General features: G+C 37.7%; 1 protein-coding gene across 2 annotated transcripts in view; it reads right to left on the bottom strand.

Moving 5' to 3' along the window:
• Positions 1-19853, bottom strand: part of col14a1a (collagen, type XIV, alpha 1a) — a 114857-nt gene that overhangs the window by 40931 nt on the left and 54073 nt on the right. For both annotated transcript variants that reach the window (XM_079343187.1, XM_079343188.1), the window contains exons 22-27: positions 18917-19066; positions 14561-14677; positions 11125-11271; positions 9715-9789; positions 7446-7585; positions 4615-4738 (exon numbers count right to left, since the gene is read on the bottom strand). In XM_079343187.1, the coding sequence (XP_079199313.1) occupies positions 4615-4738; positions 7446-7585; positions 9715-9789; positions 11125-11271; positions 14561-14677; positions 18917-19066 (753 nt within the window). The remainder of the gene's footprint in view (positions 1-4614; positions 4739-7445; positions 7586-9714; positions 9790-11124; positions 11272-14560; positions 14678-18916; positions 19067-19853) is intronic.

The raw sequence follows: 19853 nt of genomic DNA on the forward strand, positions 1-19853 counted from the left end.
GTCTTTTTTTTTTTCACGGGCCGACAGTTATGACTAACGATGGAGTGCTTGGCCCGTAAAGTGTTGTGTTGTCAGATATCTACCAGTGATACATCTGTTTCTAGACTGTCCGTTGATCACGTTGGGCTAGACTGGAATTGCAGCAGCCAGTCAGGCATGAAGTGAGACACAGGACAGAGCAGAGGAGATGGGGGAAAAGATGGAGGAGGGAAGGTATGAGAGCCAATGAGCATGGGAAAAGAAGAAGAGGGAAAAAGAAAGAAAAGTGGGGTCAGGAGGGGAAGCAAGGTATAACACGAGGGTGAGAAAGAAAAACAAAAAAAAGCAAACAGAAACATGTCTGTGGATTTTGGGTTCAAAATCCTGTCTTCAATCAGCAATCCATCACTTTCTGGGTGAAGTAGTCCATGTCAGATTGGATTTAGTTTCCTGTCTGGCAAAAGCATAACAGTGTTCACGCTGTCACTTCAGAAGGAAAACAAGAAAAAAAACCAAAGATAGGCTCTCTCTTTGGCTTTAGGATATTGAAGATTACTAAACAATTTAAATGATATCTTTTAAATTTGTGTGTGTGTGTGTGGGTGTGTGTGTGTGTGTGTGTGTGTGTGTGTGTGTTGTTGCTTTTTGAAAGGGGGGCTACAGATAAAAGGCTGTTGTTCAACTCTTAAGTTCTTAAACTATAAAAACAACTACTGTAATGTTTGAAAAATGACTGTTCTGACAGCTCATTTTTTGACATTCATGATCAAATCAAATCAAAATACAAAATGGATTGTTACTAACAATAAATCATTGGTCGTTCATATATGTAGACCCAAAATCATAAAATACATATAAACCTTTCTAAGTGAGGGAGGTTCTTTAAATGACTGAACAAATACTGATGTATAATTGTTCCAGAGAGACAAGACAGATAAGTGCCACTCTATTCTGTATGTTTAAAGCTTTCTTTCAAAGTAAAACACATTTTGGAATCTGCAGTTTATTAACACCCTCTTAACAATGCAAATTTACGAGAGAAGTCCAAACAAACTAGTTTTTAGTTCGATCTACAGGTCAGAGAAACACCTGTTTTGTGTCAAAATGTTCAGACACCTTCAAATCATAACTGCAATGAGATGTTGAAAATGAATGAAGCAAAAAAAAAAAAGAAAATCCATATTTATCCGGTCCTAGTCAGAAACTGTTCATTCACATTGTGAAGGATCCCTCATTGCATTTTTGTTTATGTTTTCCAGGAAATTATATATTTTTTAATAAGCTAGAAAATACATTAAAGGAAGAATGTGGAAAATGTCTTCCAGTAGATGTCGCGCTTGAGCACAAGCATGAAACAAAAGCAAACTGCTGTTTGGCGACACCACCTTCTGAAACATTCACTTTCCTCCAGACATCCAACCCCTCTGGCCAATGAGCATGGGAAATGAGCTGTCCTTTGTTGGAGCTGCAATATCACCACACATTGGTTAACTCATACCTTCATATTGCACATAAATTCACACTGAATGACCGTGATCCAAACACACTTAAGTGACATCCGAATAAGCAGTGAGTAGGCTATGCTATTCTTCTTTCTCTAGTCCCTGAGTAAACCAGCTGTATGCTAGGCTGTCCCGTCTATGTACACATGATGTGAACACAGCTCTGACGATGATATACCTGGCAAGACGAGCACTTCTCACTGATTACAGACAGTCATGACTCAGAGAGACATTTAAACAGAACGTACTTTGATTTCTGCTTTATTTGATGATTTTAAGAACACATCGTTCTGAATAAGCAATACTGGATTTTTTAATGTATCTTTTCTTTCCTGTCATGATGCCTTTGATGTCTTGTGTAAAACACTTTGAATTGCCTTGTTGTTGAAATGTGCTATAGAAATAAACTTGCCTTGCCTTGCCTTACTTATGTGTAAAATGGCTCACATTCATCCTTTAAAAATAATTTCTTGTCATAGTGCTGTCAAATAGTAACATAAAGTATGGGTACCAAAAAGCACTTTTTTTTGTTTTTAAAAGTTTAAATTTCTTCTTGGCTTCAGTCAAAGTCTGAAATCGAGAATATATTATAGTCAATCATCGCAGCACTCACAATATGTTATACTGTACAAGCAGAGTGAAGGATCAGAAAATGTTCTCATGTAGAGCATGAAAATCTATCTCAAAGACACACACAGTATTTATAAAGTACGGTATATATCACAGCTGCAGCTCTATTAAATCAATCACTAGAAAGGCCTGTCAGAAGCTCACTAATACCTTAATGAATAAATGCATAGTAAAAAAATAAATCTCTGAGTATCAGCCCCAGCACTCTGACTCCTCAACACACTATCCCCTCACACATGCACTGACAGAAGAAAATAAATGTGTAAAGTCTTAAAGAAGGCAGAGTCATTTACATGTTTCAAATAGGTACAGAGAAAAGGCTTAAGACTATAAGCCATCGAGTAAAGTACTCATCCCCCACAGATACAGTAGCAGTTCTGGGTGGTTGGTGAGCTTGCTCTTATGTGAGATGGTGCAAAAAATGTAACACAGTCCAACGAAACCAGACACTTAATAAAACCAGGCAGGTTTAAATAATATTTCTCAGAGTGAATGGAAGTGATTCTATGCTTTGTCTTTAGCACAGTTTAAAACGCATTTTCAATATGTTTGCTTGACCCATGGCCTGTAAGACAGAGGATGTAAATTTAGTGAGCTACTTACAGTAAAACCATAAAAAAAGCCATTAAAGCTGCAGGACTTGAGTTGGCTAACAGTTGTATTCACACAGATGTATCTGCCAGAGGCTGAAGGCAGAAGTGGAGTAGTAGTTTCTCTGCAGGTTTTTGGTGGATTAAGACTCAGAGAGGAAGCCCTGATCTGGTCTTTCATTAGAAGATGAAGTTTCATAATTAAGAAATGGGGAATAATTCTGTTTTGGAGGTCAAATAAAATACTTAAAGGGTTGTGATGCAAGCCCCGAAGCCAGAAAAACTACTGATACTTCTTAAAATGTTCCAGATGAGTAAAATGTTTTTATATATCAGAGAGTAGATGTAGGTAAAATCAACATATGGTAGTACAAAGTAAGAAGAAGACAGGAACCAGATTACACAGGAAGAGCAGAAAGGGGGAGGTTGAAGTTTTGTGAAAAACAAAAAAATTCTTGTGTAGTGTAGCGTTTTCTTCTATAAAATAATATCTTACATATCCACTCAAATTAACTATGGAACATTAACGTTTTATACACTTAGTTTAATAAAAATCGAAGTCAAGTTAACCTTGCTTTACACATTTCATCAGACCTATAACCAAAGACCTTTTGTTGAACACACAAACACAACATTTAACCTGACTAACTGTAACCAAAGTGAGTGTGTTGTGTTGCCTAAATGTATCACAATGTCCCATTGTCTTTTTTTTTTTTGGCTGGCCCCGGTTAAGCTTAGACAATAGACAGGCGCCCCTTATACACAAGCCACAGTCCTCAACACATCAGCCTCTCAGACTGGTTCTTCTTCTTTCCTCCTTATTCTATCCTCGACAAATACCAAAGTAAGCAGACCCAGTGAACTTATCTGTTTGCCAGTTATGTCGCAATCAGTACAGCCTATACAGGACATGTAGAAAGTTAGGTTGCCATAAAACAAAAAAGAAGAAAAGAAGGGAGCTTGCTTGGGCATTTCAGGGCAGTGATTGGAGCCAGGCTGAGGAAACTAATGTTAAGGAGGCTGGTGCTAACAGTACGGATTGAATCAAATCAACAAACAAACCTAAATCTAGGAAGCAGAGTTGGGACAAGTGGAGTTAAAGAGAGAGCAGGAAAGAGTAAAGACAAGGGATTTAAGAAGTTGAAGAAAGCGAAAAAGTGGAAGTGTGACCAGACCTGACGCAGATATAAGAGCTCAAGGAAAAAATGTCTCAGAACAGACTATGACCCACTAAAAAACAAACGACATCTAGAGCCAAATTTGTGAATTAACCAGTGTGGAGTCGAACAGGCCAAAACAAAAACATGCCAACAAATTCACAAATTCACACTGCTTGCTGTGTATCTTAATCTTAAATTCAGGTTTTTCCTCTCTCTGCAGTATGTGAGAGTTTTGACAGGAGTCCTGATACTTCCAAAGAGATATTCCACATTAAAAAAATACTTACTTCACAGTTGATCACAAAGATAATTTCTGATGAGTTTATGTTTAAAGTTCATGCTGAACTTGGACGCTGCAGCTGTAACACAGTCTCACCACAGGGCCTTTTGGTATAGCTGCTCTGTTCTGTTTCAACGTCATCAAACAATCTTATAAAACAAAAAGAGTTTTCCCAGTAGCCATGAAATCTGCTATTAATGAACAATGTGGTGAGATGGTATTTTCTAGTGCTGCTTCTGAGGTTAAGAATAAACGCATAATCTTAAATCAGCATGAGTCCAGTATGAGATCCTTAAAGGTTTTAAAAATGAGAAATGCAATATCTTCAGTTTAAAAAAAAATCTAGATCATCATGTTGAAAACGTCCGATTTGCAAATAACAAAATCATTTTCCTGGTGTAAATAAAACTGACCTCACTTGTTGTACAGCATAAACTATTACCACACGTATTTTATGTATGCACTGCTCTGACCTGTTTTGGTGTTTCCTCCCTTGTAACTGATCCTCTGTATAGCTTCCAGTAGCGCCTCCTTGTTGCCATGGGAACTCAGCTGGAACTCAGTCCTAGCGTCGTCACTGAACTGAGCAATAGCTACCTGCAGAGATTCCGAGACAGACACAGAATATGAGCGGGGAAATTAGTTTGAATCAATTGCCAAGAAAAGAAAAACAAAAAAGAAAAAAAACACTGATGCCCTGGACTGCTGGTGATAAAAAATGGCTTTAAGGATTAGTATACCCAAATATAAAAATGAAGTAATAATCTGCTCCCGCTCATGTCACTCACAAAACCACTGAAACCACCATTTGTGCAAAGCAAGTGATTTGGATTTAAGTAAGTGTAACAAATCCATATGTCTCCTTTCTGGGTCCAAAAATGTAATGCTTCCATCACCATCACCTCCTATTTGATTTTACTGTGAATAGCTGTGGTATTAAACCGATGCTGCCTTTGTTCAATAAAGTTGATGCTGTTATAAGATAGTGCTTCAGCTGCTCTAAAAAGTCTAAACTAAACTGTGCATGATGCATAAGAAGCTAATGTGACTTAAGAGTGAAAACTGTAACAGATGATTTATTTTACGTTTTTAGATCAGGTCATTAGTGGTGTTCTTTATACTTTTCACACTGAGCACATAAGAAAAGTTTATGACATCAAACAGGAATGTTCCATCCTTATTTATTCCAGGTCGAATTAACTTGTGTATAAATACTGTATATATAACCTAAATGGCAAATCAAAGCTATAATCAATCTGATTTTCTAACTCTAAGAGGGGCAAACAACTATGATTACATCCATTCTGCTAATGGTGCTGTTGTTGGCTCGGGGCTGTGTACATGTCGCAGCCAAGTTTGTCTTTACCGTACAGCCAACTCTCTCACATTACAGCCAGTACTTTGCTCTTTGTAGCCTCCAATGCCAGAGGGTTATGGGGCACAGAGAGGGATGCAAACTGCTTCACAGCAGGCAGTATACAAATGAGAGAAAAAGGTTTCGCGAGCAGCTCTGCATTGTGACAAATGAACCAGCTGAGCTCTGCTGACACTGTTGGGGGTCGTGTAGGCAAGAAGAAAGAGATTAGAGTAGAAAAAACAAAAAAACTAACTACTTTTTAATCATACAATGGTACCTTATACTTTAAAAACTGTTGTTGGTATAATTCAGTAGTTTCACTCATGTTGGATTTTGAACTTAAAATAAAGGTGACTGCATGATTTTTTTTTTACAGTGTAGAGTATTTATACAAGCTATAAAAAAATTTTAGACTTGGGCCAGTATTCCCTCCAGATAAGTAATGCTTCTTCTAACACAAAGACAGACGCAGCAAATTAGCAGACTAAACATTAAAAACACATGCAAAAGAATGTACTCACAAACTGCAGTGCAACAGAGGGTTTGATTTATACACAATACTACTGTATGAGTATCACAGACAATATAGCTTACAGATGTTGATTTTTCAGGGTCCTTAACACATGCATTAGAAAATGTAGCTAAGGATTCCAGCAGAGTAAATGTGTATCTCTACAGCCTATCTTTAATTCATGTTGAGCACACCGTTCAGTTCAGTTCAATTACTTCACATAGATCCTGACTGATTCCTGATTTTAATCAGTTTAGTCCATAGTTGCCTACACAATCACCCTCTAAAATATCAGTAATGTTTGAAAACAACCAAGCAAGACCTGAGGGTTTTTCAAAAAGTCTGCACTGAATTTCAACCTTTACTGAGATCTTAAGTACTGAGCTTTGTGTCAGATAGAGACATACAATTCAAAACATTTGCTTTAACTTAAAATCATTGTCTTAGCACTAAGGTTCATGTTCTCTCATAAAATCATATAAAGAAAAACAACAAAGGTACAAATATTGCATCAGGTCCTAAAGGTAGAAGCCCGCTAGCGTCTCATCAGGTCTTCGGTTTATACATGCATCAGGTCTAAATGGATTAATAATTAACAAGGTAACGCTTTTGTTCCTCACGTGGAAATTATGAGTGTATTTTTAAAACTTTTCTGATCTGGTGGGAACAAGTCAGTGAAATATAACTTCAGTTCATCACCAACATATTTCAACCACTGTCTCTTGTGTGCTGTGTGTTCAGGGGCCCAATAAAAGGGGAGAAGTTAATGGAGCCGGATGGAGTTTGTCTTCTTAGTAGTGCCAACAGACTCCATGGGGGTTTGTACTGTTAAGTTGTGGAATTGAACAAAAAAAAATGAAAATATAAATAAAAACAAACAAATATATTGTGATGAATGTTTTAATGTCACTAATTTATCTTGTTTTCAGACTGTTTGTTGCTTGTTTTTTTTGGCCTTGTTATTTTTTATAGTTTCCAGCCTGGGTACTTTTGGCTAGACCCCAATCATTCTTCTCTATTTCCAATGAGCACATTTTTTTCAGAAGGAAAAAGCTCTGACATACAAGATAGATTGCAAATCGAGTGACCGGAAATTAAAAGCTTTAAGCACACTTATATTTCTGTTGGTTAACTTATGATGCTGTATCGACAGATCATATAGCAATTTTCTCTACACAGACATTTAGCTTAGACATGAGAACCACTCGCAGCCATAAATATGAGTAGTAGCACTCCAAAGAGTCTCTCTTCAGAATAACTCAGACATACATGGTTAAGACTGCACTTCAAATCTGAACTCTTTCCTTATTTTATGATGCATTTGGGAAAAGGGGTGTACATTAAAAGTTGTTGATAACTTTTTTATCCTTGAGTGATTCCTTTGAGATTGATCATATTCTCCCTGATTTAGATGTGGGTGGGGTCATATGACTGACCTGGGTGCCATCTGGTCCAATCAGATCCAGAGATCCCATGGTGCTGTAGAGAAAACGTGTGATCTTCATGAAGTTATCATCTCCGATGGACCAGGATCCATCAACCAGGAATGCCAGGTCAGCCTTGGCCTCCTTACAAACTAGGGCAACAGACGATAGAGATTTATAGATTAGGTCAGCACATCGTTTGTCTCTGTATTTATAAAAAGTGATTGCATACAAAATGAAGGTCAGTGGAGGACACAGCATAACTTGAATGTTAACAGGCTGCCTAATACATGCAGACTCTGAGTAAATATGCATAGTACGAAGCACTGCAAATGTACATCTGCTGTGAAAGGGCAAATATGCAAAGGCTGGATCCTCTGATTAGTTTTCACACTGTAGAGGTAATAAGATTAAAAGCTATGGTGCACTATCTCTAACTTTCCCAACTGGTTTTTATAAAAAAAAAAACTGCTGGTCCAGCAGTGACTTTTCCTTCCTCTCAGGTTTCTAAAAGGTTCCCAGTGGCCTTATCTTTGCTGCCATGAAGTTGTTTTGAGGATTTAACACATGTTTAGTTTGAAGTTTTGATGAAAAAGACACAGGGAAGAACCATAAATGAATCTTCCCTGCAAACACCGAAAAGGGATTGGACTTACAAGTACAAGTAAGAGAAAAATGTGGTAAAATGAAATAAAAAACAATTCTACTTTGCTGCTGTTTTTGCTGGTATCAAATGCTATTATCTCACATTTTTACAAAACTTCACAAGTGGAGCGCTCCTGCTTGTTACAAATGTCAAGTTAAAGGTCATCTGGAAAATGTTTCGATTATAGGGTTTTATGCTACTGATTGTGATAAAAGCTGTGATGACATTACTGAGAGCTTTTCTTTCTCTCTGTGTGTTATTATCTTCAACACTCTCACCACTTATCATCATCATTTGCCGCCTTTTCTTTTACACTGCAGCTGTATTTCTGCTTGTTTTTTGTTTCCACCATACGCTTCTCACTTTTTCTCTCATCTTGTTTTTTTTTAATTTTTTTTTACTGCTGTTGTATTAAATACCCATGAGCACCTTTGCTTTGTCTCTCCAGTGTCTTTATGATTCTTCCTAAGAAAAGGTTGCCTGTCATTTTGGACGGAGGAATCGGTCTGACAAAGGTCACAAACTCAGAAAGAAACGCTTACAGACTGGCTCAGCTGGTGTGTCGGTTCAGGTCTGTAGTGTTTGGGATGCTCTTTCACCTGAGCCCACCAGACAGGAACAGAGGACCAACTGAACTGGAGGTGTTGGGTAGGACAGCAACCTTGAACCTTTTTGTTAAAAATCTGTCTTAATTCCTATATAACTTGCTTCTGTTGATTAAATTAGTTTATCAATTCATATAGTGAAGCGTTATCATTTAGTCTTCAGTTGTTATTATCAAAGTTTAGATTTGTATATAATGTGTGCCCTTGAATTGCCTCCCGGGGACAAATACAGTTTTTTGAATTGAATTGAATATTTTAACACATAAAATTACATAACATGCACATACTGTTATCAGAGTTATACAGGGCACACCACAATTGCTCAGACTGACTTTAAATGTTAATGCTAAAAACATTGAAATAAGCACATATTGTAATTAGGCATATTGTGCTGTGTTTGTGAGAAATTGCATTAAGCGCTCTGGTGTTGAGTGTATTTGAAACAAACTGTACAGGAGCTGGGCAGGAGCGACCCTGTTAGCTCTGCTGAAGTTGAGCTAATACACTGGTAAACTATGATTAAAGTAGTATTTCTTTATTTTATCTGCAGCAGTAGCATTGCATGGTTAACATTGTGTAACATTGCAAATGTCAAATCCCTTCACAGATATACAGGAGTAAAGTGGCATAATTCCACAAAATAAGGCTGACATTATTTTCCAAATCCTGCTTCAAAATGATGCTAGAGTAGTGTGGCATCATCACATTGTACAATCATTGTAACTACTTATTACAAATTTATTATGAAAACAAAAAATGTGGCCAAACATAGCACTCAGATTTAAATTGTGGATGGAAGGTGTTTTTATCACCTCATAAAACACTCAATGATTCCAGCTTGTGACACATTTCATAAAGAGAGAAATGGTTTGACTGCACGACTTTGTAAAGAATAAAACAAACGTTTATAATAACTTATAAATGATGGTGCCAGGTCACTGCACACACTATAAAAAGTAATTCAAGCACTATGAGAATTACAATCCTAGACGTCTATGTGTGGTTGTTTTGTCTCAGGTCTTTTGCTCACCTTCTTTAGCAGGCGGGATGGTGGGAGGTGGCTCTGTGGTGGGGGGCTCAGTCGGGGCTGGGGTGGGCTCTGGCACTGGACAGATACACACGGACATGCTTACACAGAAGGAAATAGGACAAGGTCATCGATCATGATGGCAGTGACAAGTGGTACCATCATCTGGCTTATCTGCCAGACACACACCCACACACACACACACACACACACACACACACACACACACACACACACACCAAGGGACAGCAGAAGCCTTTTTCTATTAACTTGAAAGTTTTCTAATCCTCTTCCTTCCTTCAGCAGCTGAGTTGTAGACCTTTATGGAGAAAAGACTTCAAGTACAGTCTAACCTACGTGTAAAAGAGAAATACAGCTATTGTGTTTGTTTATCGCTCTCTGCTCTTGTGATTTTCAGAAGTCAGACTTTATCTCCTCAGTTTTTTTCCTATGTATGCCCCCTTTCTTCTTTCCATGAGGACAGCAGGAGTTCTACTTTCATTTGTCTTGTGTATATCTGACCAGGAGCTGTTTTTTAGAGTCAAAACAGCTGCAGGTTAAGGTATGTCTCAGTGCCAAGCCAATTACTCTGCAGAAAGAAGTGGGTTCTGTCAGACCAGAGTACAGCAAGAAAAACATCTTTGAAATATCAGCAACTGCCTTCAGAAGAGGACTTGCTGTTTGAGAATCTAAGTTTGGAGGCTCAATGCGGTGAACACCGCCAAACATAAACACAGCCCCCTGAGCTGAGATATTTTGGTCCACATCAGAACTTCAATTGGCGACCCTCCGGTTCCCAACTCAAGTTCCGACAGACTGAGCTACTGCAGCTACTGGAGTTTCCTATTGAATGAAGTCTTCTTGTCCGCCATCAAATTGAATTCTCTATGACTTTGTTGTGTTTGCTGTTTCCTGGAATTGTTGACTCTCTCCACATTAGAAGGCTTTTGAACAGTAAGAACCACACTGAGTGAGTAAACTGCCTCCCTGATGTATAAGTTGAAGGTAGAAAAGATGAGATTTTGCATGAGTTTGTCGATGCTTGTTTCAGTTGTCTATGCATGTGTTGCTCAGTTGTCTACCCAACATCTTTATCTCACTTCAGGAAATGTGCTCGTTTCTCTGTCTGTCTTAGACTATAACTATCACATTTCCATAAAACACTAGTTTGAAGCTGAGCATGCTTCTCCCTGGAGCTGTGCAATACTCCTCAGCTGACCAAAGAATTGCAAATGCAGCCTCTATCTTCTCAGTGAGAGAAAACAAGAGTGAGGGATAGAGAAAGGGACACAGAGTGAGAGTCGCGGAGAGCTATCTTAAAAGCGAGGATGGAAAATAAAGACAACTTGGGAGAATGCTGGTAAAAAAAAAGTGCAAAAGCAATTTCAATTCATCATAGATGTTGTAACATACGTGTCATGTCTGTGACTGACACTGGCGGTCCGTCCATTTCCTGAAGCTGGGTGTGAACACTGATCTGATACTGGCTGCTGGGAGTGAGGTCAAAGAAGCACTGTCGGGAAGCACCACCTCCCAGCCTCAGCTCTTGTTTCTGACCATCTGCACAGAAACATTAAAACACAACAATGACTTACAATGATGATCAAGTGTTGAAAAAACAAAATAAAAAATCAAACTCAATCCCCTCTAAAGCTTATGTTTCAAATTTACAGTTTTAAATATAGGCAATCCTCTTTCCTGCTATATTTTGCATCCTAGTTTAGTCTTGGAGTTGCTTAGTATGATTTCTTTCTTTTAGAGACAGATACTAGACAGTATCATTGGAGAAGATCGGCAGTAAAAAAGGCAAAATCAAAAGTTAAGATGCTGCTCATTAAATCATTTACTTAACTAAACCTAAATGTTCAGGTCATCTGAAAATTCAAATATGACATAAAAAGTGAGCATTCAATTGTTGATGATTATTATCGGTCAAAAAGAGCAAAAAAAAAGTTGAAATGTGCAGTGAATATTTAAACTTGACCTCTTGCACTTTGCATTTACATTTCATGTAAATTATCTTACAAAACTAGAGCTGGTGACAAAGTACTGAAAGTGTACTTACGGCTGTAAAAAGCAAACTAGTCTGACATTTCAGTTAAAATTACTGATGGAAAACATCATTAAATCACTAAAAGAAATGAATCATGTTATAAATACATCTCATTACCAAAAACAATCATAGTTTTGCTTTTATGAAAAACTTTAATAAGAATTTTTGTTGGCAGCCAACAAAGGAAAACTAAAAAGTGCAAAGTGCAAATACACATGTACTAATAGCTGCCATTTGTCAATTCCATTAGTCTTATTCTATTTCCTAATGTGTCTGTAATCTTTGAGAGTGACAAATTAGCTTGTCCTCCACACAGGAAACAGCCATAGATAATAAAGTTTAGGGAAACAGCTGTCAGCGAGAGGCTGCACTCATCCATTTGAGAAGGTGTTTAAGCAGCTGGTTGGCTCTGTGTGGATTAAACCAAATCTCTAAACTCGAGCAGGAATATCAAGTCGCAGCTCAGACAGGAGGGAGGAAGAGAGTGAAATAAATTAAACTATTGTGAGGGGATGAATATGGAAGACAGACTGTTTGTGCCTTCTCCTTTTCTTTTCTGAAATAAAACGAGAAGTAATGGGGAAACAAATGGGAATTTCTAGGCAGGTTTCTTATTAAGCAGTAGTAGTTTTATTCTCATCTCTAAGTTAACCAGCCAACACTTTATATATTTACACTAATTTTCAAAAATTAACTGAAAAGATTGTTTTTTAACGTATCTTTCTAACAGAGGACAGCCTGACATTAGTTTTTTGCAGCCTGATGAAGCAGTGCCATAATTAAGGTTCTTAGTTACAAAAATGTAAAGTTAAAATATGTTTCTGCTTCCTGATGTCCGGCTTATTACCAGGACAATTTACAATGTCTGAAAGAAACGAATGAAATGTGATAATAAATGCCACAACACGATGACCGTAATTACAAGTTAAAGAGAGATAATTGATCTCTTACTTATCACTTTCATCGTACAAGATAAAATGCCTTCAAAACATTCTTGCTTCAGAAAATACACAATCTGTATTTCTGTTACCACTCGTGCAATTTCACACATGAGCCAAAACTTGAGCTTGAGCCACAAGGTGATTAGCACAAAGATTGTAAGCAGTGTGGACAACACATTAAGAGACACGTGTTGTAGTCTGCAGTTGATTATCTCAACCATAGTGTGCACATCTTTTAGAATTTTATACTATTCATTCAGTCATTCAATCTTTACTTATACATGAGAGATCATTGAGGGGCACCTATAGAGTCATTAACAAGTAAATTAAATGATATTCTATTGTGCCATAGTCGAGACATCTTTCTATATGTTATACTTTCTTTTTTCCAATTGGACCATCTGCTTAATAATGACCTTCTTCAGCAACACACAAGTCACACTGACATAAATGAATAGGAATAGGACATTTGTTTTGTCACAGAAATATCAGATGAAAGCAGAAGGCTTACATTTTGCAATGCCATGTACATACTCTGGCATCTTTCTGACATTATCATCGCAAAGTTATTTTTGAGAAGCCATCACCACTGCAGGTGGTTCTGCTGTCTACCTGACCTTTGAGCACAGGCTGACATTTTACGAAATAAACTCAGAAAAAGGTTGTCTCGTGGACATATCAAAATGCAAAGAATGAGGGGGTAGTTAAAATCAACAGGTTCATATGTAAAGTGAACACATTACATTGTTAAAGACAACCAAAAAAGCAAAATGATATTTGTTGTAAGTAGCTGCATACAAACAAACACTGGAAAGAATTATTCGAAAAACTGAAAACAAATCTGTAAAGAAAAAATGTTGTTAGGCATTTATTTATTATATAAGACATTACATTCAATGTAAAAGTAAATATCATCAGGTAAGTATAAACAGATCTTCCTATCTTCCTATCCTATAAAAATATTTAATTCAAATCTTATCATATTTTCAACCCTTTTTGAGAGCTTTTAGAGATCATACTCTGTCCTTTATTTCTGACACATTGAGATGATAATTTCTAATTCACTATAGAATGATTGTATGCATATTATATCCCCTCTGCTTTTGCAAACAGGGAGATTTATGAATACCCTCTTTGTACAGTGTACACCAGTGCCGTGTGGAAATTACAGAATTCTATTTATTTCCTCTGAGGCTTATATCAATGCTAATCCAGAAGACTGGAAATGTATATATATGCAGCACACATGCAACAGACTAAGAAGAGTCCCTGACTGACTCTCTTCTGTGTTAATAATAAACAGTAGAGACTCTTTCATGAGGACAGGCTGTAAATCTTTAAGGACACATGTGCAGACTTTGGAGTTCAAAACAGCCACCTCACCAAATATCATCACTTGAGTAAAACTTCTGATTTATGTGTCTGAATTGTGTTCCAGTCACTTAGCTGGAAGGAATCATGCTTCTCATGAAACATGTTGAGATGTCTTAAGGTGCTCACTGAAATGCTGGGGAGAACAGCTGTCGACTGGGTTTGTGTTTGTCGAGAGCTACTGCTTGTTTCAGAAAACTAAACATCCCCGGGTGCAAATCTGGAGTTATTTAGTTTTGTCAAGCTGCAGTTAAGAGGTGTCATTCAAACCACATTTCAGCAAGACAATAAAGTTGCCCCACATTTACTGTATATCAGAAGAATGAAGTCAATCAAGACCCTGCTCAGAGTGATTTGCCTGCCTGGAGTCAAAGGCAGAACTATTGGAGGCACTAACTCATAGCATAAACTTTTTGTGACTGACAGATAAGTACAGACAGGCCTCATCGTGCTTACATAATTGTTGAGCAGTACATGTACTTACTGAGTGTTGACTGTATGGAGACTCTGTATGATGTGGCATGTAGAAGAGGCTGCCATTGGGCACACATGCTGTTGGGGCGTATTTGGTAGGTTGACAAGCCAGAGATGCCAAGAAACACTGAAAATCCGCAGTAAGACAGAGTGAATTTGGTATTTGATAAGCAATCATACACAAACAAAACACAACGCTAAAAACACATTTCTAAATATTTATCGGAAGCAATAACACACAAATCACCAGTCACTTATTGAATATTTTACAGTAATTTATAACTCAAATAAATGTCACACTGGTACTGGTAGCTTTTGTTTAATATCCTTTGGGATGTCTGGCAGTAATATACATTTGACAAGTAACTGATGTTTTATAGAATGGACAAAACATAAATGTTTTCACATTTTCAAATCATTATCTCTTGCTCCAGCATTTCATCACGTGGGCAGATGAGTCTGTGAAAATGTTATTGATTGTAGCAACTGTGTATCTTATGAAATGTTCTAAATAAAGTCTGTATTTCCCTTTGAGCATTTTCATTTTCTTTCAACTTTGACAAACTGGCTGACAACATTGTCAACTACACACTGAGAACTTTAAAACAAAAAAGCAGTAAGTATTCAGGCTAAATTTAGATCTGTTTTGTCTGCATCATGAATCAAATAGATACTCCTCTTACAGCTACAACATTAGCAGTGTACCATCCATGCAAAGGGTTCAAGAGGACACAAAGCCATAGAGTTTGGTAAATGTTAAAACAAGTCATAAAGATTTAGTCAGTCTTGTTTTGTTTTTTTTGTCATAATGAGGTATGATGCAGCAAAATGCAAAACTCCATGATCCATTTAAATATGTGAAGCTTGTTTGGTAGTGAGATTTCAGTAAACTTATGGGCAAGCAGGCCTCCCAAGAGCCAGTCTCTCTTCGTTTGTCCTCCCTCTCCCTTGTTAACAGAATGTGCTGATGGTATAAAATAAACTTGGCTCTTTCACTAGTATATAGATATTTTATTCTGGGACCATATGGCAGGTGCCTTGTTTTAAATACTGGTGAATAATGGATACAACAACCCATCCTTCCATTTTTTAATATGCAAAGATACTGTATATTCACTCTCTTACAACACAAGGATGCAACAAGAACACATGAACATTAACAGCTGTACTTGTGTACAGGTGATTGTTTACATACAGATAACAGATTTTTGTTGGTTTTTTTTACAGATTATTATTGCTTTTCTCTACAGAGTATGTTTTACTCTGTTTCCTAGTTTGAGGGACATATTGCATCTCTGATCCCATGTTTGTCAACTAAAGGAATCAGTAGAAGTTGAATAACACATCAGGTGACTTCTGGTGAGGTGCTGCTATCGATCAGGTATAAATGGAAGCATGTGAGAAAAAAACTGAAGAAAAGCATGAGGACAAACCTATTTAAAGAATGAGAGCAGGGGGCTGTTAAAGAGCTATCGCAAAAAGAACAAGTCAATTTTAAGGTCACTCAGCGCTGACTAAAATCCTGGTTGACTGTAAAGAAAACTGATGTCAGTCGAGATGAGTGTGAAAGAGAACACAGGCACAACTCGAGGTTTGACAGGCACTTGAAGCCATAACATTTGCACCAATATCTCTCAATTATTCATTCATGCACATCTCCCTGTTTGTCATCAGGTTATCCTCTCAAAATCCAACGACCCTCTTAAATAAAAACACAATATTTATATAATATACACAATTTTACAACATTGCGTTAAATCAATAGAATTCTTGGGACTTGGGGTTGATTGAGCTTCCTTCAGGGCTTTGGGGAAATACTCATTCTTACTGTGCACCCGTTCTTCCAGCACCTCAATACAAACTACATAAAACTTCATTTGGAGGAAACAGTTTCATTTCACTCAATGGTCCTCAAGGTACCAATAATTGTTTTTAAGCTACCTGTTAGTGTACCTAATTTATTGCTATACACACACCAGCTGGCTCCCATGGTAAAGCTGTGCATCCAGGGAAATATGTTACTGTATCTCCCTTATTAGAATGACAAATGACTGAACACATCCCGTTAATAAATCAGTGTTCCTCCACTTTCAGCGCGTATATGGACAATGAGTTCAGACAAGCTCGGTGTATTAGCTGACAACCTGATACATTTTAAATTTATCAGTGCACTGTGATTGGCTTGGGTCTCAGAGAGAATGTGTTGTGCTGAATATTAAGTGATGAGTCATTTATAAATCCCCAATCAAACATACACACATAAATAAAGAAATAAAAATATGGCAAGTGTGGGAGTAAAATATCCTAGACAAACTTTTAATTTATGTCGAGTATGTACTGTAGTGGGACTAACAAAAAACAAACTTTTGATGAGCCAGACACAGAGGCATGAACTTCAAGTGCAATACAAGGGACAGAGAGATGTGTTTGAATACGAACAGCTGATAAATCTACTTGCTAATTCCTCATAATTCATCTCTCTTTTCTTGTGAAAGCATCTTTCATTATAAGAGCTTTATAGAGACAAGAAGGCGTGAGGGATTTGTCATTCATCCAACGGAGGGATAATTCCAGAACAGATGAAAGCACATCAGTGCATGACAAACTGATCATTAATCCATGTAAAAACAGGAATCCACTTTGATGTTTTGTGATGTATATATATATTTGAATGAATCACTCACTTCAACATTAAGTCTACATTCTCATGTAGTTCAATGCAAGTATCTTTTCTGATAATTCAAAGGCAAAAGTCTCTTATTGGTGTACAATATGTTCGTGTCCATCCTCTTTGATTCTCTGCCTTTCAGACTCACTTCTGTCTACCGTAAATTCCGTACTATTGAGCGCACCTGGATATAAGCCGCACCGGCTAAAAATAAGTAAATAAATGTATTTGTACATATATAAGCCGCACTTGATTATAAGCCGCAGGTGTCCACGCTATAACAAGAGCTATTTACACAGACGTAGGCTACCGGTAACATCCGCAAATACTGTAGCGTCCGTACGGACGTTAAAGGACGACGAGAGCGTTCAAATAATAACTTTTAATAACCCAATCACTGTCGGCCGTGACCACGCCGTTTACAGCAGAGAGCAAAACCATAACTTGCCGTAACAATCCAACTCTCTCCCCCAGCGTTCTCTCATACAGCCACTCAACACGTTCTCGCTGGTGCATTCACTGACTCTCCACATAATCGGAATTATGAACACATTATCAACTACTGACTTTACAACATGAACCGTTACAATACGAAGCCTAGCCGACGGTGTCTGTAACACGGCTGATGAAAAATGACGTAATATTTTTCACAAGAAAAAGTCCATCCATTCACTGCCTCAGAATGACTTCATTACTCACTTCCTCAGTCTCTGTTGTCGCTGTCAGTGTCATCTTAACGTGCAGCAGCTCTGTTAGCTTCTTTGACAGCCAGGTCGATCGCCTTTAACTTGAAAGCTGCATCATATGTATTTCTCCGTGTGTTTTCCATGATGAGGGTGCGTGCATGAAGCGCAAAATGACTGATATTAAGATCCGACGTGACGAAGTCAAATGTTTTTGCGGCAGAAGCTCATTGTCCCCCATAAAAAATCCATGCATTAGCCGCACCGGAGTAGAAGCCGCAGTGCTCGAAGTGTGAGAAAAAAGTAGCGGTTTATAGTCCGGAATTTACGGTAATCACAAAGTAATCCCAACAGACAACAGAAGATTTGTGGAAGTACCGAATGACTTTGCAGCTTTTTGAAAATGCCAAACAAACAGGGGAAAATAAATAAATCGAAAAGACAACATAGACTTCTGACAAAAGATAGTGACAGCAATATTCATTAGAGATGAAGCACAAACTAAAGCGCTTGAATATCTTTATTACACCCTCTCTCACTTCCTCACTTTCTTGTCGTCGGTTTATTTGCTTTAGATTAGAGGGATGTAAAAGTCTGAATTAGGTCGTGCTGCATCTACTGATTCTTAATCCCTACACAAAGAGATAGTTTTCACTTCCTTGCTTACCCTTCAGTTTATCTGTCCGTTTGCTGAAGTATCAGTAAACATAAGTGTGGAGTCAGCCGACAGCAGGCAAATCTGTTTGATCTTTCTCAGCTGCTGCCTTTTTCTGTCCTGTTTACAGACTGACACCTTGAGGTAATGCTGAATACCCCATGAGGTCTCATTTGATAATTTACTATCATGAAGGAAAGCTCAATCAGAATTCTGAATGTTCATAAGCTTCACTTTTATAGTGAACTAGCCGTTCGACTGACACTTTTAATCAAAAGAAATGTTTTCTCAGCTTTCATGAAATACCAGCTATCATAAAAAGGTTTTACAGGACTTTGCAGGTATGATAAAGATACTTACATGTCTTGGCATTCACTAATAGTGGTTCACTTTGTCCAGTATGGTAGGAAGCAATCACTTGGACGCTGTACTCTGTCCCACTGAGAAGATTCGGGAGCAGAATGGAGTTCACATTTTCAGCTACTGTTGTCTCCAGAACTGGTCCTGGCACTGAGTAAGGCACATAGATGTAACCATAAGCACAGGTGGGAGAGAACAAAACATAATGGTAGCCCTATAGCAATTCTGCAACAACAGCCTAATGAAACTGTGCCTGCATTTCACCTTTGTACCTTTTTATTTAAACCACAAAAGTGTGTGATTTTAAAAAAGCTTTGCAGTGTCTTGAAACCGCAAGTAAAGATGCAGCAGGAGCTTCACATACACACACACACACACACACACACACACACACACACACACACACACACACACACACACACACACACACACACACACACACACACACACACACTCAGGCTACATAGACTGTTTCATTATGCAGTTTGACACTGATCCCATCTCTGTGACATTTACACTGAAAGAGAGACATTACAGGGGTGTTTAACTCGCAATGTAAAAGAGGCAACTTCTTTAAGAAATGCAACAAACATGAGTGGTTGTAATCTTTTAAAAAGATGCCAGTTCAACAGAACTCAAATTCCAATATTTTAGCTGAAGTTTCTTGAGATGATGATCAAAAACTAATAACACAAAGACTAATTGAGTGGGACATGCATGTACAGTTTGGACCTCCAATATTAAGAGCACATTTTTAACTACAAAATGCCTTTTAAAGACTCTACTTTTTTTTTTTTCTGAAAACTTTAAACAGATGGAATTCATGGAACTTAATTTAAAACTTTTTAAGCTGGCCAGCTCAATGTAAATGTGAGTTTTGTCTGAAAGTGGAAAGTGGAAGTAGAAAAGTCTACCTTATTGAACAGTCCCTGTCACA

This window comes from Symphodus melops (genome assembly GCF_947650265.1).
Source record: "Symphodus melops genome assembly, chromosome: 5".
NCBI lineage: Eukaryota > Metazoa > Chordata > Actinopteri > Labriformes > Labridae > Symphodus > Symphodus melops.